Raw genomic sequence first — 25107 nt, forward strand, 5'->3', positions numbered from 1 at the left:
TTTCTTGGCAACAGTGTTTCAAATTTACTCTGAAATATTTTTATTGTGCCATTTTTAATTACAATTATTAAATGCAGAATAAAGGAATACAAGTTGTTGTACTTACCAATAATCACAGCCATAAGTTCATGAGAATGAAAAAGTTTCAATATTCTGCCTCCACATACTTTATGGAAGCCTCCATTAAAGGCAGTAAACTGTTTCTCTACACTTTTATTGAGTATGAAGTCAACATACAAGTCAACATATTCACGCCTGATGCATTAGAAAAAAAGAAGAAACATTTTGAATTAAACAATAATATAGTCATACATACAAACATGCATATTTAATAGTTCAATACTTTTGGAAAGATGTAATATTACAACATATCAGTTAATATTAAACAGAGGGAATTTCAAACAATTAATTAAATACTTATCAAGTTGCTGATACAGACTTTATTTAAGTCCACTTTTCAAGTGGATCTGAAAATGGCCACGGTGCAAAGGCTGAAACCAGTCATTCTCTGAATGCTGAGAAACTGATAGGAATTTCACACGATACAGAGGATTCTATACTATCATTTTGAGCCCAAGCACCTTTACTGCACTAGGAACAGAATAATAAGGTGGTATAGTAAAAAAAATAATGTGAAATTATCCTCAAAGCCTATGAAAATGATTTGCTGAGATGCACTAATACAACAGAGTAACATATTTGTGGTGAATATGTCATAAGCAGACTCCTCTCAAGGTGAATTACCAAGTTCTTTCTAGCTACAACAACATTACAGCCTCTGTTTTGCAAAGGAAAAGACTGTACTCATTCAGATTGTGCAACATCTATTGTACAAAGACTAGTAACCTTGCACTGTAAGGTAACTACAGCCATAAATTTGACACGTCATTCACCTATGTACTGACCCAATACATCCTATTTACAATTTCTAACAATTAGTTTCACTTTACTGACTTGTTTGTGTTCTATTACATTTAAAGCTAGGGAGATCACCATTCTTTAGTATCATGATAAAATGTGTGTGAAGTGTCCCAAAATAGATTGTAATTTAGCCATTTAAAAATAAGTAAACTGTAACATTACTCACAGTCAGGAGGCAAAATTCCAGGACTATTAATAGATATATTTAAAAGTAAAGTAATTATTTCTGGGTTTCAGTGGTATCAGTTCCTTCCTCAAAGGAGAAAGTGATATACACTTTGGAAGATTAGCAGGGAGGGGCAGATCAATCAGACCCAAGCTTTGGAGGTGTCGCCTGTTGTGACAACCACAGGAGACAAGGATGAAAGGGGAGGTACTACAGAGAACAGCTATTCCTGTGCCTTTTTTAACACTTTTATGTTACAAAACAGACCTGAAATCACTACAGCCATGATTAATTTTATTTTTACAAGTGAAAATTAGTGGTTCTTACAGAGAATTATTTTTCTGGAATGCTACTCTCATAAAGCAGTAATCAAACAGAAGGTTGGTTCACACTCGATGGCGATTTACTAGGTATATAGTCACCATAAGTCTATCTGCTCTGATTTGTCCTCAGAACCTCAGCTCATGTAGTCAGATTTCTATTTAAGCTAATTTAAACTTGGAACCATCTATAATTTAAATTGGAATTCAGAATATAATGCAACTTCACTTTTCACATACATAAAGTATCACTGCAAGGAAAAGTAACAAACACTATATAACATTTAACCACTGAAGCTACCAAGCTATATGTTAGTAAGAAAACATCTTAACCCAAGCTTATGCCGGAGTGAACACACATTAATGGGCATCAGCAGTGAAGCATTTTCTCTGGTGTAAGCAGTAGGCAAATATGATGAGATGCTCCCTAGTGTTCCATAGGTTGTAGATCTTTAGGCAACTCAGCAAGGGAAGTTAACACTATCTCTCACCAGGATTTTTCTCTGTGCGAACTGTACGCAGAGCATTCAATGCCACAGCTTCCCCGTCCCCTCATGCACTAACTTTGTTATTTAATGTGATTTCTGCAAGCATGTAATACTGTCAGGAGAATAACATATTATGTCAAATGAAAACTTTACCTCAGACCTGCTGATTCCCACAGCACAGGTTAAGGTACCCATAAGTACATCACAGTTGTATCGCTAATTCTTTAAAACTTGGAACACAGTGTTAGGGTGCCTACCATAATAAATTTCATAGTTGAGTAAATGCCCCAGCATTTTCCTTTATACATTGCTTTGCTTACTTATTTACTAACTACATACTCACATCTTGTCTCAATAAAAATCAAACCTATCTGCTGGTGGCCTTATTGAGAAGGGGGCGGGGGGCCGATGCCAAGTTCATAGTGTTCACATGCTTTGATCATTTTCCTGTTCACTCCCTCAGTCCATACTACAGAAGATTGTTTACTGGCACCTAAGAAAAAGCTTTGGGAATGTCCATTCACACGATTTTTAATGACAGTGACAATTCTTTAAATGTTCAGCAATCTCCATATTCCAACAGATTCAAATAGTATAATTTTGATTACAAACAACACTAACTTGTTCTGTTGAGTAACTGGTATATTTGACCCATCTGCTTTCAAGTTCATAGTGTTCACATGCTTTGATCATTTTCCTGTTCACTCCCTCAGTCCATACTACAGAAGATTGTTTACTGGCACAAGTGAATGGCTGTGAACACTAAGAAAAAGCTTTGGGAATGTCCATTCACACGATTTTTAATGACAGTGACAATTCTTTAAATGTTCAGCAATCTCCATATTCCAACAGATTCAAATAGTATAATTTTGATTACAAACAACACTAACTTGTTCTGTTGAGTAACTGGTATATTTGACACATCTGCTTTCAAAGGCAAATTTTTAACTTCGCCATAAACTTCTCTTGTGATTTCAAATGTGAGGCAAAAGACGTCCTCAATGTCAGGCTCTTCATAATCCAGAAGATCTTGTAGACTCCTACAAAGAAAATTTAATTATCAATTTTACTTTTCTTTCATTTCAAATTAATTTTAGGACAAAACACATATCAGATGCAGCATCATCATTTGTAAAACAAATGAAATCAGTGTTGTTTGTCAATTATGATGAAGCAAAAATTACTGAAGAGGCTTTCTATATACCTCCACAGGACAGGAACAGTCCACGGATGGTTGACATTCTATCAAGAGTTTAAAAAATTATAAACCAACTACTTCACTAAGACTAGTGTAAGCAGCACCAATCCTCCAACATATTAGACTGCAATGGATTTAGCCACTCTCCAACAACAGAAGAGAGAAAGAATGAAAAACTGAATAGAAAATTTAAAATTAGGTGTACAGAAATGTAAATAAGACAAAAGGAAATCTAAATAGTAATTTAGGACACTACTGTGTTGCTAGAAATTTGAAAAATACCAATTACTGAGTTTTAATGCAATCCTGGAAAACTGTGTGTGGAATATACAAACAATGGGAGGATTAAAGATAGCCGACTTAACTACTTACCATGTAGTTTAGGTGTTAAGCAGTAGACTGGCATATAAGCATAACTAGACTTACACACACACACACACACACACACACACACACACACACAGAGAGAGAGAGAGAGAGAGAGAGAGAGAGAGAATGTTAAGTGTTAGTTCTGAGGAAGTACATTATCTAAAAGCTTAGCTAGGCGTTCACGTATGTTTATGTGCCTGTCTTCTACTTAATGTTTTAACGGTAAATTTTTAATTATATAGTGGGTGATTATCTTTATCCCCTCCACTGGTTGTATTCCACGCAGGACTTCCCAGAAATGTATAGAAGTAAATGAACCGCTGTGACTACCTCCAATTCCTGCTCAATGCCCTCGGCCGTTCCCAGAACATCTTCCCTGAATCTATTTCCTGCCTCACCCCTACAACACCCCACACACCCACCCTTCTACATGCTCCCTAAAATCCACAAACCCAACAATCCTTGATTCCCCATTGTGGTTGGTCACTGTCCCCTCACTGAAAAAATTCTGGCCCTCACTGACCAATACCTCCAACCAATTGCCCACAATCTAGCCTCGCATGTCAAAGATACCAAGACTTTCTTCACTGATTCTCCACCATCCCCACCCCTTTGCCTTCTGGATCCCTACACATCCCTCATATCATGGTCCGACTGGTATTGAACACTATCTTTCACAATGTTCTTCAGACCTCAGATCCACTACCTCATTTCTCTCATGCACTTTACTAACTGTATCCTAACCCACAACTACGTCTCCTTTGAAGGAAAGGTATACAAACAAATCCACAGATCAGCCATGGGCTACCAAAGGCACTCTCCTATGCTAACCTGTCTATGGGCCATGTAGAAGAGACCTTCCTAGCCTCCCAAAATGCCAAACCCTTAGTCTGCTTCAGGTTCACTGATAATATCTTCATGATCTGGACTTTGGGCCAAATCACCCTACCTTCCTTCCTTCCCTCACAACCTCAACACCTTTTGTCCTACCTGCTTCACCTGATCCTCCTAAACCCAGTGTGCCACCTTCCTAGACGTTGACCTTGTTCTCTCTGATGGCTCCATCCACACATCTGTCGACATTAAATCCACTAACTACCAACAGTACCAGCATTTTGAAACATCCCATCCCTTTCATATAAAAAAAAACCCTCGAATACAGCCTGGCCACCTGGGGATGGAATGTCTACAGAGACAAGAACTCCCTAGCTCAGTAAGCTGAGGATCTCATCGACAGGCACTATCCCCCGGACCTAGTCTGCAAACAGATCTCCCATACCTTTCCCCTCACACTCCCAATCCTCCCGCCACCTCCAAGAACAAGCCACAAGAGTGTCCCTTTTGTCACCCAGTACCACCACTGACTGGAACAAATGAACCTCCTTCATCAGGGCTTTCATTACCTACCTGAAATGGGGGACATCCTCATACACTCCTTCCCATTCCTCCAAAAGTCGTGTTCCGCCACCCACCCAAACTCTACAATATCCTAGTCCATCCCTATGCCACTGCCAATCTCAACCCCTTGCCAGAAGGGCCACATCCTCGTAGAAGACCCAGTTGCATGACCTGCCCAATCCACTCACCAAGCACTTCCTATTCCAGTCGTCACACGTTTATCTTACATCAGGGGTAGCCATGTCATTTATCAGTTCTGCTGCAGTCCTTGCACAGCCTTTTATATTGGTATGACAACCGATCTGTTGTCCACCAGGATGAATGGTCATCACCAAACTGTGGCCAAGAGCAAAGTAGACCACCCTGTGGCAGAACATGCAGCTGAACGTAAAAGCATGATTTCAATGGCTGGGCTGCTTCACTACCCAAGCCATCTGAACCCTTCCCTCCATCACCGTTTTCCTGAACTGTGCAGATGGTAGTTATCCTTAAAACACATACTCCACCCCCATAATTATCTGGGGTCAACCTGTGAGAACATACTGTTCCCACACCCTCCACCAACAGTTTCCATCCCCTCTGACCTATCACTTCCTCCCTACCTATCCTCGTCTCTCACTCTTTGTTTGCCACCCTCTGCCAATGCATCTGCCCATCTTTCCCCACTCTTTCCTTTTCTCCTCAGTTTTCTCCACCTCCCTGCCCCACAACCTTCTGATGCTGCACCTGTTGGTATTCTAATCCCTGCACACTCCACCAGACTGCCCCCCCCCCTCCTCCCCACACACAACATACACTGCTATCCCTTCCCCTTCCCCGCCCCCTCCAGATTGCTGCTTCCATCTCATGTGATACACGCATTCTGACCTGAGCTGCAGGAGTTGGCGGTCATGTGTGCATGAGGTGTGCTTGCTTGTGTGAGTGAATGGCGTAAGTCTCTTTTTCTGATGAAAGCTATGGCCGAATGCTTTGTGTAAGTGTCTTCTGATTGTGCCTATCTACATCTTAACATGTCATCTTTATGGTAAATAGCAATCTACCTTTTCCTAAATTGTTGTAGAAGTAAAACTGGTTAAGATTTGAAATTACATGTGGCACCATTTGTAACATGTTATATAAAGCAAGACTACATACGAAACAAGAGTAAAATTTTTGCAAAACACAGCTCTTTCAGTACTCCTCAATGAAAATGGATGCTTGGTATCTGCAAAAGTAACCTACAGTAAAATACAAAGTGCATGAGAACAACAAGTGGTTGCTCCAGGGAAAACCACAGAAGGAATGAAAAACTGTGAAATGAACCAACCAAATGAAAAATGCAGCGTAAGTCACAAGTAGAATCAATTGAACAATCACCACTCAGGAGATACGAAGAAACTTTATCAGGGCCTCTACTACCTCCAATCATGTCACAAGATCAGAAATACACTATCCCAAAATCCTTCCCTCATCCCTCAGAGTAATATTTAATCACTCATGGAGACTATACAATATTGTAGTCCATCTGTGTGTCAATCCTGCTACCAATACTGCACCATACAGGTCAGGATGATAGCCCATGTGTTGAGAGATCTGGGACTAATTTCCGTGGTACTAGAGTAAGCTGTTTAGGGAAAAACTGTAGGAGAAGTCAAAGACTGGAATACAACCAACAAATAACTGAGGATTCTATGTGAAAATGCTACTCTGACGTGAAGTCGTGGTGGACCACATCAAACCAGTCAGAAGGCTGATGACCAAAAACAGATGTCATTCAACTGTGGGGGTGACTCACATAAAGGGCCTAACCTATACACCCACCTACCATATCTTAACACAGTCCAGTTGCAGGTATTTACTACCCTACAGAAGGCAGGGCAACAGGGAAGAACAATTACCTTAGATATGAAATGAACTACAACTATTGTGGTGGGCTGTGGCTAACTGCAAACTTGTCCAATCAGTTGCTGAAATTATGATGGTAGTCATATATTCTCGATGTGTACCAGAATTGCAGACATGAGCCTACATACAAACAAAAAATTAATTATGTAACTTAATTTTTTGAGGTGATGATTAGAACTTTATGACTACCCCTCATAAAGCCCTTCAACAACTGCTCTAGTAAGTGAGGCATCTTTCTTGTTTTTTTTTTTAAAAAAAAAAACAGTATTGAAATGGGACACTGCTATTATTTCAAAATTAGTCATTTGTTACTGTTAAAACAATGGCAGTCCAGAAATTTACCTAGTAAATTTCTGACAGTGAGCATTTAAATTTCGTCAGTGTAATTCTCCCACATGTGGTGAATTCCCTGAAGACAAGTAAAAATGACTGTTGTTTCAAATATATCGATTAAGCACATCACATGACCGAGAAGGACCAACATGTGACTTACCGGGAGAAATGCATCCTTAGGCATATCAAAGACTGCAGTACATTCTATTATGCATGAATATTTAGGCTTGTGTCACTTGCAGTAAGGAACTGTAAAATTTGTACGCAACATCATAACAGGAGACAGAACCTGAATATGTTTGGACGAGCCACAAACTAAGCTTCAAATTAACATTTGGGTGTTCCAAGATGAACAAAAAGCAACAAAAGCGGTTCTTTCATGAAGAATTTGTGAGAAAAACTTGCATGTTTCTTTGGCACAATGGACAAGTCATTGTCTTTGCTTTAGATGACCAAATAACAGTTAATAATGAATGGTATAAAACGATTTTATTTGCCACAAGTCATCAATTAAACCAAGAAAAACTACAAATTTTTGCATCGCTCTTCACAATAAAAATGCCATGTGTCTCACACTGTGTCAAACAACAGATTATTTTAAAAAGAAATATAACAAATTAATGCTCATTGCCTGCATTCACCCAGTTTATCACTGAACAACTTATTTTTGTCACTTTATGTTGTAAACAAACGTGTGGGTGGTGATTTTCGGTACCTCAAAAAATTGTTGTATCCTTCAAAAACCATGTCTTTGAGGCACCAATACCAGAGTGGAAAAAGTGTTTCCACAATTGGTTTGTACACATGAATAAGTGCATAAATTTTAAAGGTTAATATTTTGAGGAACAATAAAATTGCGTGTACAAAAAATGTTTTTCTTTCATTGTTTTTGCAAAACCTTAAAAGTTGGCTCTCATACTTATGCCATTTGGATCCTTTCTTCCCACATCAATTCCTCTGAACTACAGATGCGGAAACAGCCCATCTGGCATACCCTCTATTCACACAATCCTCCTGGTGTAAAGCTCCAGTAGTCCTCTACCTTCACAACTTTTCCTCTTTATCCTTTTATGCACCACTCCTTGCATGTCCAAACTTGGCATCACTGCCTTCCACTTTTCAATATTTATGTCTCTCAGTTTAGTAACTGTCAGTTTTTCACTTCTCATTGTGCTACCTATGTTGTCAGCCACCACCTACCTTCCTCTCTGTCATCCTCTTTAGCTCCCCATGCTCTTTCTCCCCGTATATCTTTGCCTCTCCCAGTGGCCATATAACATCCCCCCTCTCCCCAAATGCCTTTTAGCCTCAGCAACTACCCATAAACAATAAATGTCGCCTTTGGTACAGGTGAGTGTGTGTGTCAGCATGTGTACTTCTTGTTTCCACCCCAGAAAGTATAAAGCCTAGTACATAGGCTTACATGTTTAGACAACTTTCACCATACCATAATCTTCAAAATAATAAAATACCTTTCCTCACATAAATAAAAATATTAATAAAAGTTAAATTTAACAATGGCAAGAAAGGAATGCATGACTGGCAGATATTCTCATAAAAGAGGTGATAACTTAGAATCATTTATTTATCTAATTAGTACTAACAAGTTTCAGTTATTTCCTTTACAAGGCTATAAAGGAAAAAAACAAAGTCGTTACTATCTATACCACCTTATGTTTCTGTATTAAGTTGATAATGCTTACTTGGCCATTGATGGTGACAATCCTTTAAGATCCTGGAGTGAAACAGGTTCATTCAAGAGCTTTTTATAAAGTGCCAATGGAAAAGGTAATGCAATGATGATAAAGTTATATATAGCCAATCCACATATGAGACCTGTCAAAGAGATAACCACATTACACATGAAATGTTTATACTACAATCCATTGTCTCTACCTTCCTTAGGAAAGCAGTCTTTTACATGAAATTAATACTGAAGCATCAACATCTACAATGACACTCTGCACTTTAGAGAATGATCACTTTTTCCTTTTTTACAACAGTCACATGTGCATATCACAATGCAGTATCTGGTTTTAACCAGCCAAGTGGTTGTCTGGATAACACAATGGCAACTGCTTGCAGCACGTGCATTTGGACTGAAGATAATCGCTGCCTGGCTGAAACCGAATATGGCATTGTAAAATTCTCATGTGACTGTGTTGCAAAAAATTTATAAAAAAAGCAAAATAACATAAGTCAAACATTTAATCTCAAACACAACATGCAATTTTTTCCAAAGAATGAAATTAACAATTTATTATTATTAATTGCAAATCTATCCTCTACAAATATAATATTAATATAAAAGTTACCATATACTACTAATATTCATTAATTACTTCTCAATTGGGCCCGCAGCATATGTAAGGGCAAAATATTACTTTCTTTTGCAGCTAACTTTGTAGAAGTTGAAAGAAAAGTCATGTTCATTACTAAAAACAAGATTATCCAGAATCCATAGTTGCAAATGATCTGTTCATAGACATCTGCTATAAAGATAAATCTTTACACCAAACAGATGAAGAAGTAGTTATGTGACTAATACTCCGAGTGTGAAAGGAGCATTTGTTTTGTTCATTATTACATATGATGATGCATGGTTCTGTGATTGAATTACAGCAATAGAGAACTTTCCTTTTCTCATTTAGCAAGTGAACAAGAAACCCGACAAACATCACCTTGGGCATCTCATGTTATCAAAAGTCATGAGCACATCTATCAGTTTTTTGCTGATGACTATTTCTTCGTTTGGTTAAAAGACAAATTCCAATATACACTGCATCCCACAGTTGTTCTGGACATATTGCATCGAAAAGAAGCTGAAATTTTCTGACAACGGGCTTGTATCACAGACAAAATTAACATCTTCATAAGAATCTGTTAACCAGGGCTATTCAAAAGGGAGGAATAGATTTCAATCATTTATTGCTTCCAAACTACGAAAGATGGAAACACAATTCTAATGTTCCTGAAAAGAGAAAAGTTCAAATTTTTATGCATTCAATGTGAACACCATGTGTTACATGACAAATATCAAAACGGTGGCTCATTTCCTGCCACACATGAAGCAGTTGGTCTCTGTTATTGAGTTCATGGCTTCAACAATGTGATGTCACCGACTTTGGTTGGTTGGTTTGGGGAAGGAGACCAGACAACGTGGTCATCGGTCTCATCGGATTAGGGAAGGATGGGGAAGGAAGTCGGCCGTGCTCTTTCAGAGGAACCATCCTGGCATTTGCCTGGAGTGATTTAGGGAAATCACAGAAAACCTAAATCAGGATGGCCGGACGCGGGATTGAACCGTCGTTCTCCCGAATGCCGAATGCGAGTCCAGTGTCTAACCACTGCGCCACCCTCGGTACCGACTTTCAAGAGTGTCAGGCATAGGGGGGGGGGGGGGGGGGGTTAAAAACACAGTCCTTCATGTAACCCCACAAATAAAAGTCCCAAAGTGTGAGGTCTTGTGACCTGGGAGGCCAACTGGCAATGAAGTTGTTCAGCTGCTCCTCCTCTTCTGATCCAACATTCCGGAATAGTGTGATTCAGGTAATGTCGGACATATGGCCTCCTGTCAACTTCCGTCTGAGTCAGCACGCAGATACACATTGGGAAGTAGTCATTGGAATGCAAATTTGTAGCCACTTTCCACTGAATTGAGTCTGCAATAGCTGGAGAGCAAAAAAAAGGTCAGTGTCTGAAAATTACCCTGTAGATATAGAAAAGTGTTATCCAAAATCAAAAAGACACCTACTCTCCAAATGGACAGGGCACTCAATAATTTGACCCTTGGAGATGTAGTAGCCAAGCCCCTCAGCAGATCGTGTGCACTCAAGTCGTCTATGAGGAGGAATGGGCAGGGGAGCACTCCGAGAAGCTCTGTCAGTGCACCTGCATCCAATGGACCCATGAGGTGCAACACAAAAAGAACATACTGCGATCTTAATGGGTGTGAGAACTTCCACTGCAACTGCTTACCTGGCTATAGTAAAAGGGACAGGAGAGGAGTGGCATCTGTCATCAATGAAAACACCCATCCCACCTTCAGTCCTATCTCCAGTAATATCACCCTTCCTGTAAGAGTGGTAGTTCCTTAACTCAGCCACATTGGTGACTTTAAAATGAGTTTCTTGTAAGCAGACGCAGAATGGCCTCTCCTGGGGCAGTAGTTGCAATCCTTTCAATTACAATTGGTAACCATTTAAGTTCCACAGCAATATAGAAGACCCTGTGGGAGGAATTGATTAGTATGGTCTGCGTTTTTGTGGAAGCATCATACTTGGCAACTGGATTCTTAAAGGCAGAGAAAGAAAAAGTCGCAGGAAATGCCGGAGGCTGCACGGCTTTGAAAGCTTTGTTAGCTTAGTCATATGGCATGTGTCTTGTAACTTTCAACTGCTGTAGTTTCCTTTTCTTCTTGTAAACTTCGCACTTCTTGCACCCTACCAGATGATCCCTGATACATGAGCTGGATCTCTAAGATATAGCCTGCAAGAATATATTCAGGGGTTATTATAAATGCTGCAGTGTTTTCCAATATGCCACTGACTTTCCTCAGATAGTACTGCACTTCCATAACATCCATTTCTTCCATTCTGCACGTAATTCCTCATGGTCCATCTCCATTACACTGGAGCAGGTAAACATGTCTTTAGACAAGTAAAGGGTGTTATGCAACTCAGGCAGAACAGGGTAGCCACCTAAGACTTGGCAGCCCAGAAGCTTGAATAATTGGAGTGACAAGGCAGTTTCAACTAGAAGTGTTCCGTTATGAAGTCATTTAATGCTTTTTAATGTCTTGGGAATACAGAAAGGGAATACCTTCTCTAAGATTTCTTCTGCTCTCTTGATTACAATCAAAGTGTTATGGCAGAATACTGTCTTGTTACTACAATGTGTAACAAAAAGGTATGGCCAAACTTTCAGGAAATATTCCTCAGTGTGTTGTGTGGACTGGGAATTACAAACACTTTATTTCCAAGTTAAAGCCCATTTCCTCCTCCTCTTCGTAATCACATTAATCAAGAAAAAGAAACTGCAACAAAACATACCATGATTCCTCTTGGTTACATTTGGTGACAATGTATGAAAAGCTGTAATACTTAGGTTCACTGCCAATGTTTGAACAAAAGTAATGTTCACATGTTACTCATTTCATTGCTTGTGTTGACATTTGACTGATACCATCGCTCTACTAGCACCAAGCACATAGCATCAATGGTGCAGTGGTCATCATGGACTTTGGTTCCAGTACACTGCAATGGAAGTGTAAGCAAATGCGGAGTTGGCACATGCTCATTTTCTGTATGAATTAGCAGATGGTAATAACCATGAAACCCAATGTTTATATTGTCAAAAATCAAACAATGGAAAATCCAGGATGGAATGTAACAATACCAGAAAAGGAAAGTTCCCACTCACCATATAGCGAAGATGCTGAGTCGCGATAAGCACAACAAAAAGATTCACACAATTGTAACTTTTGGCCAAAAAGGCCTTTTTCAGCAGTAGACATGCACACTCTCGCGCGCGCGCGCATGCACGCACGCATGCACCTCTGTGTGTGTGTGTGTGTGTGTGTGTGTGTGTGTGTGTGTGTGTGTGTGTGTGTACTGCTGACAAAGGCCTTTATGACTGAAAGCTACAATTGTGTGAATCTTTTTGTTGTGGCTATCGTGACTCAGCATCTCCGCTATGTGGTGAGTGGCAACTTTCCTTCTCTGGTAATGTGAGAGATTTCCAGAACGACAATGTCCCAACGGGAGTACATTGGAGGCAGTGCAGTTGATGACAGCCCTAGTGTCAGCCAATTAGTTGAAATAAGTAATGCTGACCACATGACAATCTGGAAAGTGGTTCTTGAGAACCTGCTGCATCCATACCCTGTACTGCATATGCAGCAACTATCTGCAACTAAGTTTCCTACATGGGTATACTTCTGCCAATCATTTTTTATGGAGGTGTGCACCTCGCCTACAGTCCAGGCAGTGAAGTCACAGCAACCGTTCTCCTAAACATACAACATTCCACTGTCACAACTAACCGTGGTCCCTGAAGTATTCCCAAAGTTAACAGCAGAAGCAGTCTGACGGCACCGGCCAGTCGCCAGCTCAGGAACCCCAGGGTTGCAGTGCCCATGCCCAACCACTGCTGATGGAGTTCCCTGTGGAAAAAAGAAGCAGCCCTCTCTTCCCCAAGTTGTGGGACACTTTTCGTCAGACACCTTTGCTGAGGCCTGTCTGCTCCGGGTGGTCCTGCCAGTAGCTAGGCTACCATTGCCATGGTAGTCAGTATCACTGAGGCATGCTAACCTCCCTGACCAGCACTGAAGGTGCCTACAATAAGACGGTGTTCCCCAGGAGGGACTAACAATAGAAAAGAATGATACAACATAGAACATACATATTTTGTACATCACGGCCAAGGTAACTGTTTCAAAAAAGAAGGATTAGGAAACACTCTGATGCTGTAGCATTTACATACAATGTATTGTAACATTTGAGCCATAAATACACCATGGAAGAAAATATACTGAGTGTGGATAAGAAATGCTATGCAAGATATATTGTTTTAACTTGATTGGGCCACCTGTGGACAACAGTTTCTGTTTTAGGTGTGCTGTTGTTTGCCACTCCTGGTGTTCTAGTTGAGGTTTAAACATTTGTCTTCTTTTTAGCACCTTGAGATTTTCTGTTTTCTAATTTTACTACTGAACTCCATTTTTCATTCTTCCGACCGTTTCCTGGTTTCACTGTGGTACTTATGTAGGGGATATTAGGAAGGGTCAGGTTTCATTAGGTAAATGGTAGTCACCCCTGTTACTTATTATGTCTTGCCTCGTATGATGTTTTGCAAGGTACTCCTCTATTTGCTTGATCCACTGGGATTCAGTGATTTTACTCTTGTTAGCTGCTCAGAATATCTTACAGAACAGCTTACAGGTTTATTTTCCCTGCAGGTGGCCATAGAAAGATCATTGCCTTCTTCTAATAGCATTGTTGTTAATAGAGTTCACAATCAGGTTTGTACCATTGTCTCCAATCTAGTAGGATCTTTGGTCCCACTATCTTTCACATAAATCTCCTTTCTTGTAATCTGAGGACTCTTCTTGGTTAGGGATAGGCACATTGCTGCACTGAGGACTGGCTGTCTCACTACTGTGTTATATGTGTTAGTTTGATACCCATGTAGAGATATTATGTGGCATACGTTTTTCTGCAAGCACAGTATGCCCTATCTAGTTTGATTTTCCTTTGTTTGAGAGCTACTCTTTCATTGAGATCCATTCTCCAAAGCACTTTATGGTTCAGGCTTTCTTAATATGCTTGATAACACTGACACTCACCATTCTAGGGCCATCTTTAATACTGGTAATTAACTCAGTCTTTCCGATGATGAACAACAGACCTGTTTCCCTATTATTAACTGCAGTGTTTGGAATTGCACAGAAGACCCTTGCACATTGTTTGCCAGTAATTTCAGGCCATGTAAGGGATCCTTATTTGACTGCTTTGATACCCATCCTTCATCAGGTGTTCGGTGGGAGAGATCTGATCCAGTCCCTGACAGTTTTTCCCAGAGCACAGTTAAATAATATATATGAAATATAGTCTCCTAGTCTCACCACTGTATCAAACAGGAAACTCTCTGAGAGTTGTCCTCTAAACTTTACTTAGGATTTGGCACAGTACAAGGTGGCTGGCACCAACCTACTGAGTTTTTCATTCAGTGCTAGTTCTCTTAGTATTCAGAGAGCAGTTCAACCCACAGAGTCATATACCTTTTGGAAGTTCTGCTGTCTGGTTTGTTTCTTGCTCTACTGGAGGATGGTCTTGAGGTTTTGCATTTGTTCAATGCAGGACTCTCTGTGCTCTGGAATCTGCTTGATATTCCCCTAACTCATTGTCCAGCTGCCTCGTTAAGTGTCGTTCAAAAATCTTGGAAAAGATTTTGTGTGAGATTTTTTTATTTTTTTTTGTGAACTGGGTGGATAATGGCTGATGTCTAGTTGGCTGGCAGTTTCTTGTTAGGCCATGTGTCCAAGACAGCTGTATGGTGTGTGTCCAAGACAGCTGTATGGTGTGTGTCCAAGACAGCTGTACGTATATGCCTGTCTGCATTTTCTCCTGCTAGTTTCAGTATTTCTGCCACTAATCCAGTTTCCCAAGAGCTTTGCTCTTTTTGAGGAGATTTACAACCATTCTGACTTCTTTGTATTCGGAGGAGGGATGTGCTTGTTGTTGGGATCATTGGCTTCTCTAACTGGGAGGTGTGAGTAGGTTCTTTGGCATTTAGAGGTTCCTACAAATAGTCATCTAGTGTTTTTCTGCATTCACTATTACTGAGGCAAAGTGATTCGCCTGCTCACTGAAGATATAAAGAAGAAGGTGTGAACTGGGTCGTCTGAGGCCCTTGTATAGATCTCTACAGTCGTACCTTTGACAGTTCTCCACTGCATGCTAAATCAGTTGTTTTGCTTCCTCTTTGCCCTGCTTAAGACACTGGTTGTGGTCTTCCTTTATGTAATAAAGGCTTGTAGATTGGTGGCATTCTTGTGCTATTTCCATTTTACCCATGCTAGCCATTTGACCTATATAGCATCATCACATCTGCTGGACCACCAGGGGTGTTTTATCACGAATATATAATAATTGGTTGCCAGAATATTTACTTGCATTATTTACATTTGATGTGTTTGAAAAACTATTCCTGAGATGTGTGTGTTACTACTATTTACTGCAGGTGGCCTCTGAAGCATTTTGTAAATTAGAATAATTTGTTGAATCACTGCTTATGACAGAGAGGTGTACTCAACACAAATGATATCCACACTTAGAACAACCAATCTTCCAACACTTTTGTACAGCAATTAAAGGGATAACACACAAACTGAAATCTAATCTGCTTGACACCTGCTCCATAGAATTTCTGAATGTGGTGTAGTAGTAGTAGTAGTAGTAGTAGAAGTGGTTTGCACACACACACACACACACACACACACACACACACACACACACACACTTGTGCATGTGTGCGCGCACTCTTTTTTGTTAAGAGAAGTGGTGAGACAATGAACAAACAAAATGTGAAACAATGTACACGTGTAAGAAGGAAAAAACCAAGACATTATGTAAATGATCAAGTTGCCAGTTTCCACAGAGATTTCCTATAATCGTAAAACTGACTTGTTCCACATCATTAGCAAGAGCCCTGAGACATGTAAAAATCTAACAAACATAAAAAACAAAATGATCCCAATTCAATTCACACATTTCCTATGAGTTACTCTTAACACTAAACAGCATTTAGTATTATTCCTGCTACTTCAAGCAGTATTATTAAGAATTCCTGCCATACTATCACAAAAAATTCACTCGAATGTTTGTAGTTTTGCACAAGTAAATCAGTAAATGGCAGAAGCACCATGTATATACATCAACACAATTAAAAATGTTGATACAAAAAACAATAGAAATTTCACTTCTCATTTACCACAGGAGGACTTTGTATTCACATATGTCACCCATCAGATATCATACATGAAATACACTAGGTTCACCTTCTTATATACCTCATTCCATTCCACTCAAATAGTTGTAATTCTGTATTATTTTCTGTAAAATGTTAGCACTTTAATCATGGATAATACTTAAGGTTACAGTCAGCTATAGAGTAAACTGCACATTTAATGTTAATTTGGAGAGAGCTGTACGGAAAGCTGTCTCCCGTCTAACATTCAATCCAACCCCATGGTGCCTGGAGAAAAGAATAAGTGACATAATCAATTAAAACGATTATTGAAATCAGTAATCCAGAAGCACAATCCGTCTGAAAACCTACCTTGTCCTATACAGCTGAAATTCAACCAAATGTGCTGTGATCCTTCACCATTACACCTATGGGGTTGGATGGATTCCACTAAGTGAGACAGTTGTGCATAACGAATTCTGCTGTGGTAATTTCCAAATGCCTGGGATCAATTTATGCAGCCATTCATGAAGTTGTCATCTGGTTTGAAGGCTGGTCAGTCGACTGTTGAAGCAGTGAATTTCAGCACAATGAAAACTGCAAATAATCCATATATTTGTAGATTTTTCTTTGCTTATATCAATTTTGTCCATGTTGCCTTATTCCTAAAGCAAGTGTCCAATTTTCTCAAGTTATTGACTGTGACTGCTCAACAGGTTTGTTTACTTCATTAAATTCTGCACCATGCTTAGATGTGAAATATGATATGTCTAGACTACTTATATCTACAATGAAAACTGATTGTTAAATTTCCATGCTGTAAATAAAGTCAAATATCATACACCACAACAGGAAGACTTTCAACTTGGGCCCATTCCATAATTTAGCCCATGATACAGTTCACTGTAAGTGAGGCTCTTATTATAAACATTATCACTTTACTCACCAGGGAAGCAACAATGTTAATATTGTTTATAAGATTACAATGAAGCAGACTGCCTTAAACAGAGTTACTGTCAGTGACTGATGCTTACATTATGTCACATAAACACAAAGTATAATGGTTTTATGATTTACTGTGACTACTTGACTAAGTGAAACTTTTATGTGATAGTACAAAACAGTAAGCATTTCTGAAATATCTAGGTTCATTCAATATATTTCACCTAACAATGGTGATGAAAGTCAGCCAATTATGCCTTGGTACCTTAACATGTCAGGGGACAAGACTGATGAGACCAGATTTGCAGATGGAGTTTCAATAAATCTCACAATTTGCAGCATTTTCCACAGAACTGATCATGGTCCCCTAGTTCTGCTTTGCGTGGAAGGACTGAACCAGAGACTTCAAAAGTTGTGTGACAAGCAAGGCTGCGACTTCCTGGACTTGCACTGCAAGACAGAGATCTGTAGCATCCCCCTAAACATGTTAGGTGTGCACAACACATCAGAGGCTGCTAGTCAGGTAGTTGACTGTGTGTGGGGTGCACACAACGATTTTTTAGATTAGGTGACTCTCCATCCAGTCCAAATAGTGACAGCTGCAAGTGACCCAAAACTATCTGTCACAGTAGACAACAAACTCAAATTCACCAAGACAGAAACTGAACCTGCACACAAGACTGTTTGGGCAAGACTCAGAATCAGCAGTGGCCATAAAATTGTAACTGGATCTTTCTACTGACCACCATACTTACCTCTTGATGTAACCAAAGATTTAACAGAAAACCTCTGTTCACTTGCTTAGGTTCCCTGATCATGCTGTGATCATCGGTGGAGACTTAAATCGTCCAACAATCAGTTGGTAACACTAAGTTTTCTTAGTTGTGAGTGTGTCTGCCCCCCCAGTAGCTGAGTGGTCAGTGCGACAGAATGTCACTCCTAGGGGCCTGGGTTCGATTCCCGGCTGGGTCAGAGATTTTCTCCGCTCAGGGACTGGGTGTTGTGTTGTCCTAATCATCATTCACTTCATCCCCATCGACGAGCAGGTCGCCAAAATGGCGTCAAATCGAAAGACTTGTACTCAGCGAATGGTCTACAGACAGGAGGCCCTATTCACACAACATTTACATTTTACAGTTATGAGTGTGACAAAACATTCTATGAAAAGTTACTGAATGCCCTTTCTGAAAACTATTGAGACAAAACAGTTCAGAACTCCACTCATGATGGAAATATATTACATTTAAATGCAACAAATAGACTGATCTCTTTGAGGATGTCCACATCGAAACTGGTATCAGCGATCATGAGGCGGTCATGGAAACGAAGAGTTGGTTGGTTGGTTTGGGGAAGGAGACCAGACAGCGTGGTCATCGGTCTCATCGGATTAGGGAAGGATGGGGAAGGAAGTCGGCCGTGCCCTTTCAGAGGAACCATCCCGGCATTTGCCTGGAGTGATTTAGGGAAATCACGGAAAACCTAAATCAGGATGGCCGGACGCGGGATTGAACCGTCGTCCTTCCGAATGCGAGTCCAGTGTCTAACCACTGCGCCACCTCGCTCGAAGAGTACCAAAGTACAGACGGCAAATAAAATGTGATATATCCCAGATGGCCACTGCGTGAGATCACAGGTATTTTCTTCGTCAACTAAAAGAACTTATTTAAGAGAAAATAGTGTCAAATTTAAATTTTCTTTATTTTGTATACTTGCTGTAGTGTCTGTTCTTGTCACACAGCTGAATGTTAGTGTCCCAGCAAAGCTTGTTCTTGAAAAAACTTGTTCTTTAGCTGAAGTCCCGATAATCGCGACATAACCCGAAATTTTGCGTGACATAAACACAGAACATTCTACTTAAGTTTTCTTAATAGCACAAAATTCATTTAAAACAGACAGCTACTAGTTTCATCAGTTTCTACTGTCGCAATAAAAGTGTAATTAAACATTTCTAAATTGTATTTAATTAACATGTTTCGTATTTTTTACTAGTAAGATAGACGCGATCTAGGCCTAAATTTTCTGAATTATAAATGTTTAAAAACCTGACCAAACATGCCTGATAACGTAAATTCTCTAAAAGTACAGTAATTAAAAATTCATTCTTCTGTCCTTGTATTTCTAAATCAGTACAAAAACAATAAGCACCACACAAAAGACCTGTGTGTCGTGTTTTGTTTACACGCAGTCAATCTCGCATCCTTGACAAATTTAAAACATTCTTTAAATTTAATTATTCTTTCAAAACTGACCATGAGTGAGAAATGTGGGGGCTGTTATAGGGTTGTAAGCAGAGGGCTTTGTTGCCAATCTTATTGGAAATATTTTCACTGGGGGGAGGGGGGGGGGGGGGGGATGGAGTGCAGTGGGGAGAATGTTGGGAGAACAGAAAAGGCTCTCTCCTGGAACTGCAGAGTATGCAGTAGGAACATTTTGATTAGGAAACAGGAAAGGAAAATCTGTGCCCTTCAAGCACAGTTGGAGGAAGCAAGGAAGGAACTGATAAGGATCAAGGGATATAGAGGGGAAGAGGGTGGTTGGGAACTGGCAGCTGGTAGGAGGACAGGAAGAAAGAGGACACGGTCTGACTGTTTTATCATCAACACCAAAAACAGGTATCTACCACTGCCAGAGTTAAGTGGAGATGAGCCTCAGGTAGAATGAGTAGCAGGAAATGTGCAAAACACCTCAATCGAGGCCAAGAAGCGTAGGGATGTACAAAGTGTTAGGAAGAAGAAAGTGCTGCTACTAGGTAGTACCCATGTGCAAGGTGTAGGCCCTCAGTTACAGGAAAGTTTAGGGGCAGCGTACCAGGCCATCAGTATTTCCAAGCCAAACGTAGAGCTAAGACATGTGATAGAGGACCTAGGGTCTTTACGTAAGGCCTTTACAAAAGAGGACCATGTAGTGATAGTGGATGGGGTGGGAAACAGTTTGGACAGGGTTGGGGCATAGGACATAGGTGGTGACCTGGACAAGAAAGCTCCCCTGACTCATGGCACTAATGTACACTTTGTTGAGCTGTTCCAGCATTATGATTGATCACATCTTGATTTAGCTGTGAGGCGAATCAATGTGGGGTTAGGGATGGCTCTGAGGGTAGCCAACTTTGCTCATGTTTCTCTGGCGCCCGTCGGGACTATCAACAGATGGCGTTTCACTAGGCATGGCCTAGACCTAAACAGGACTGGGAAGGGAAGATTGCTACAGCTGATTCATGAAAGTATAGGGGGTGGATCTCGGGCCACACATGGTCAAATACCCTGTTGTCATAGGTAGGAAAAGTAGGTCTTTTTTAGGATAAATCCAGACAACAGGTTCCCCTGTCTAAAGAGCATCTCCAGCAGTTTAAAAAATACTGAATCAATCACTCACAACACATATTTTAACACTTCAAATATCACACATACCAGATGTCACAAAGAAAAACAAACAATTGCAAAGAGTAACATGGGGCATTTCACAGACTTAACAATCCTCCATCAAAATATGCAATCATTAAAAAATAAAATACAACTATTAGAAGTTGAGCTCCAATCTTTGAACAACACAGTAGTTTGTATTACTGAGCACTGGTGTAGAGACACATAAATCCAACATGTAGTATTATCATTGTACGAAAGGGCAAACTCTTACTGAAGAACTACTTCAAGTGGTGGAGGATCATGCATTTATATCAGAAAAGGAACAAAGTTCAAATCAAGACATGATCTCAGTACAGTAAGTGAAGACAAACACTTTGAAATATCGGCTATTGAATTAACGGCACTTGATATCACCAAGAAATTAATCATTTTGTGTGTGTATAGATCTCCCGGTGGTAGTGCAGGCACTTTTTTCAATAAATTATCAGAAGTTCTAGATAAAGTCTCGAGTACAAAGGTCAACATAATTGTGTGTGGGGACGTTAACATCAACGCTAATATCATAAATGAATCCAGCAGCACCTTCAAATACATCCTTCAAAGTTTTGGCATGTCCCTAATGGCCAACAGTGCAACAAGGGTTACCACAACGACTTCATCAGTAATTGACCATGTGGCCACAAATATGGACAGGGAAAAATGTGATGTAGCTGTAAAAGATCTCGGACTATCAGACGATCTCTGTCAAATAACAACACTAAAATCAAGCATTGAATCATTTCCTGAACTACAACCCTATAAACGTCACCTATCAGAAATCAAAATAAATAATTTTTCAAAGGAACTACAAAAACGAAGCTGGGATGAAGTGTATAAGGAAACCAATGTGAATATGAAATTCTCTAAATTCTCCACATTGTTTAATATGAACTTTGAAAAGGTGTTTCCAAAAGTATGCATGTCTGTATCAACATCTCACAAAAACGGATGGATAACAGCAGGTATTAAGAAGTCCCTCTGAACACTTAAACACCTCAGTTCCATGAAATAGATTCGCAATGATCCACAATTCTTAAATTTCTATCACAGATAAAGAAAGATCTATAGGAAGGTGCTGATTGCTGCAAAAAAGTCATTTAATGACAAAAAAATGCAGAGAATAAAAGCAAAGCTGTCTGGGATGTTATAAAAAAAAGAAAACGGGGAGAGGCAAAAAATCGCAAAATAACATACTGCTAAGGGAGGGGGATAAAGTAATAAATGATCCCCAGCACTTAGCTAACTATGCAAACAAGCATTTTTCAAGTATCGCAGAGAAGTTACAGCAAAAATTCTCCAAAACAAATATAACACCTGTAAATAATTTTGCATTAAATACAATGTTGTTACTTCCAACCACAGGGAATTAAGTCAATAAAACTGTTCCAAAACTAAAAAATAAAACGCCAGTAGGCTTAGATGAAGTACCAATGTGTGTACTGAAACAATGCATTGGGATTATACACTTCCCTTTAACAAATATAATAAATTAGTCCTTCACATCACATCAGGAACATTTGCAGGGCAGTTAAAACAGGCAAGAGTTGTACCTTTGCTTAACAAAGGTAATGCAGAAGACATAGAAAATTACCGGCCCATTTCCCTGCTGTCAGCATTCTCAAAAATAATAGAAGCAATTACAAAAGACAGATTAATGAATTACCTGAATAAATACAATCTTTTAAGCGAATCACAGTTAGGTTCCGAAGTGGCAAATATACGAAGTCAGCCAAAGTAGAATTCACAAAAGTTGTAATTGATGCTCTTGATAAAGAGGCATATTTTTGGATCTTTCTAAGGCATTTGATACAGTCAACCACAAGATTCTATTAAATAAATTAGAAGCATTAGGAATAAGAGGGGTAGCTAATGACTGGTTTCGTTCATACCTAGCTGATAGGATACAAAGAGTAGAGATAACACATACTTCAAACAGATCTAAACGTTTAGTAAAACACTTATCAGAACCAAAATACATTAATATAGGGGTTCCGCAAGATAGCGTATTAGGACCATTACTATTCCTGATACAAATTGATGACTAGTGTTATTCATGGTGAAAAAAATCCTCTTCACTGATGACAGCAATATTATAGTCATTGAGAAAACAAGAGAACTCCTTGCCGAGAAAGCAAATGAAACTCTCAAGGAAGTTTACGATTGGTCAATAAGCAATAAAGTGACATTGAACATAAAGAAAACTAATACCATGAATTTCAGTTTGAAGAGGAAAAATGACATTGTTAAATTAAATATAGATGGCACCTCTATAGACTGTGTAACAAATGCAAAATTTCTAGGAATGAATATCGATTCTCAGTTGAATTGGTGTGAACACACAAAGGTACTTGCAAACAGAATGTCATCAGCATGTTATGCCCTTAGAATCCTATCATCAGTGTGTAACATCTTTTAGTTACATATTATTCATATGTACACTCAATTCTTAGCTATGGAATTCTTTTTTGGAGAACAAATGCACAAAATATGAACACAATTTTCAAACTCCAGAAAAGAGACATAAGAGTAATAACCAAAAATACCAGTCGAGCTCATTGTAAAGATCTCTTCAGAACATTGGGGGATTTTAACTGCTCCATGTGAATACATTTATCAGTCAGCTGTACACATCAAAAATAACATTGGTAATTACTGCACAAACAGCTCTGTCCATGACCATGCAACAAGAGATAGACTCTACCAAGATAAGATAGACATAAAACTCGAAACAGCATTTTCTACCAAGGAATAAAACTGTACAATAATTACCAAAAGACATTAAAGAAATTGCAAAAATACACTTACTTAAAAGGGCAGCTAGAAAGTACCTATTATGCAATACGTTTTATACATTGAAGGATTACTTAGCTAAAACAGAGTAGGGGTTTCATAAAAAATGTTATACAAATAAATAATAATGATTATAAAATATCCAACATTCCACATAACACCTTCACTTTATGTTTTTTCCATCCTTTTTTTTTTTTCTTTCTAGAAATTGCTTACCCCCAAGCTATGCATGGCACAATACTAACACCTCTTCCTCTTTCTGAGCTCAACATCTCACTCATTGTGGAGGGATGCTGACTCACTTTTTTCAGGATAGCAAATCGGAAGTTGTGGTACAGAATATGGCCCAGACATCACCAGCGTGTGTGTGTGTGTGTGTGTGTGTGTGTGTGTGTGTGTGTGTGTGTGTGTGTGTGTGTGTGTGTGGTGGTATGAAACAATGGGTGTATAGTGTGTGCAGTGACTGATAGTGAGATATGAGTGAACAGTGTGACATTACATTATTTAATAATTTTTTCTACAAATAAGTATTGAGTACCAGGAGTAAATCTAATGATTACGTCTAACTAGAAGTCTGTAAATACCGGGTGATCAAAAAGTCAGTACAAATTTGAAAACTGAATAAATCATGGAATAATGTAGATAGAGAGGTACAAATTGACACACATGCTTGGAATGACATGAGGTTTTATTAAAACAAAAAATAAATAAATAAATAAAAAGTAAAAAATAAAAAATGTCCGACAGGTGGCGCTTCATCTGATCAGAATATCAATAATTAGCATAACAAAGTAAGACAAAGCAAAGATGATGTTCTTTACAGGAAATGCTGAATATGTCCACCATCATTCCTCAACAATAGCTGTAGTCAAGGAATAATGTTGTGAACAGCACTGTAAAGCATGTCTGGAGTTATGGTGAGGCATTGGCGTCGGGTGTTGTCTTTCACCATCCCTAGAGATGTCGGTCGATCACGATAAACTTGCGACTTCAGGTAACCCCAAAGCAAATAATAGCACGGACTGAGGTCTGGGGACCTGGTAGGCCAAGCATGACGAAAGTGGCGGCTGAGCACACGATCATCACCAAATGACGCACGTAAGAGATCTTTCACGTGTCTAGCAATATGGTTGGTTTCAATAAAACCCCATGTCATTCCAAGCATGTGTGTCAATTTTTACCTCTCTATCTAAATTATTCCGTAGTTTATTAAGTTTTCAAATTTATACTGACTTTTTGATCACCCGGTATATGTGTATATGAATTAGCTTATTTTAAATTGGTCTAAACTTGTAAATACTTTGACATGTCCTATATCCTTGTAAAAAGAGATCTACGGATGACTAAAGCTACTATAAAAGTGGTGTGATATCTCGATGAGGAACTTGATACTTTTAGCGTAGGACAGGGGCATGTGGAGGAACTATAG

At 39.3% G+C, this 25107-nt stretch overlaps 1 protein-coding gene across 4 annotated transcripts in view; it reads right to left on the reverse strand.

Moving 5' to 3' along the window:
* Positions 1 to 25107, reverse strand: part of LOC126415634 (probable E3 ubiquitin-protein ligase HERC4) — a 222530-nt gene that overhangs the window by 36472 nt on the left and 160951 nt on the right. For all 4 annotated transcript variants that reach the window (XM_050083444.1, XM_050083443.1, XM_050083445.1 and 1 more), the window contains exons 18-20: positions 8781 to 8913; positions 2786 to 2935; positions 107 to 255 (exon numbers count right to left, since the gene is read on the reverse strand). In XM_050083444.1, the coding sequence (XP_049939401.1) occupies positions 107 to 255; positions 2786 to 2935; positions 8781 to 8913 (432 nt within the window). The remainder of the gene's footprint in view (positions 1 to 106; positions 256 to 2785; positions 2936 to 8780; positions 8914 to 25107) is intronic.

The sequence above is a fragment of the Schistocerca serialis genome, chromosome 1 (assembly GCF_023864345.2).
Source record: "Schistocerca serialis cubense isolate TAMUIC-IGC-003099 chromosome 1, iqSchSeri2.2, whole genome shotgun sequence".
Classification (NCBI taxonomy): Eukaryota; Metazoa; Arthropoda; class Insecta; order Orthoptera; family Acrididae; genus Schistocerca; species Schistocerca serialis.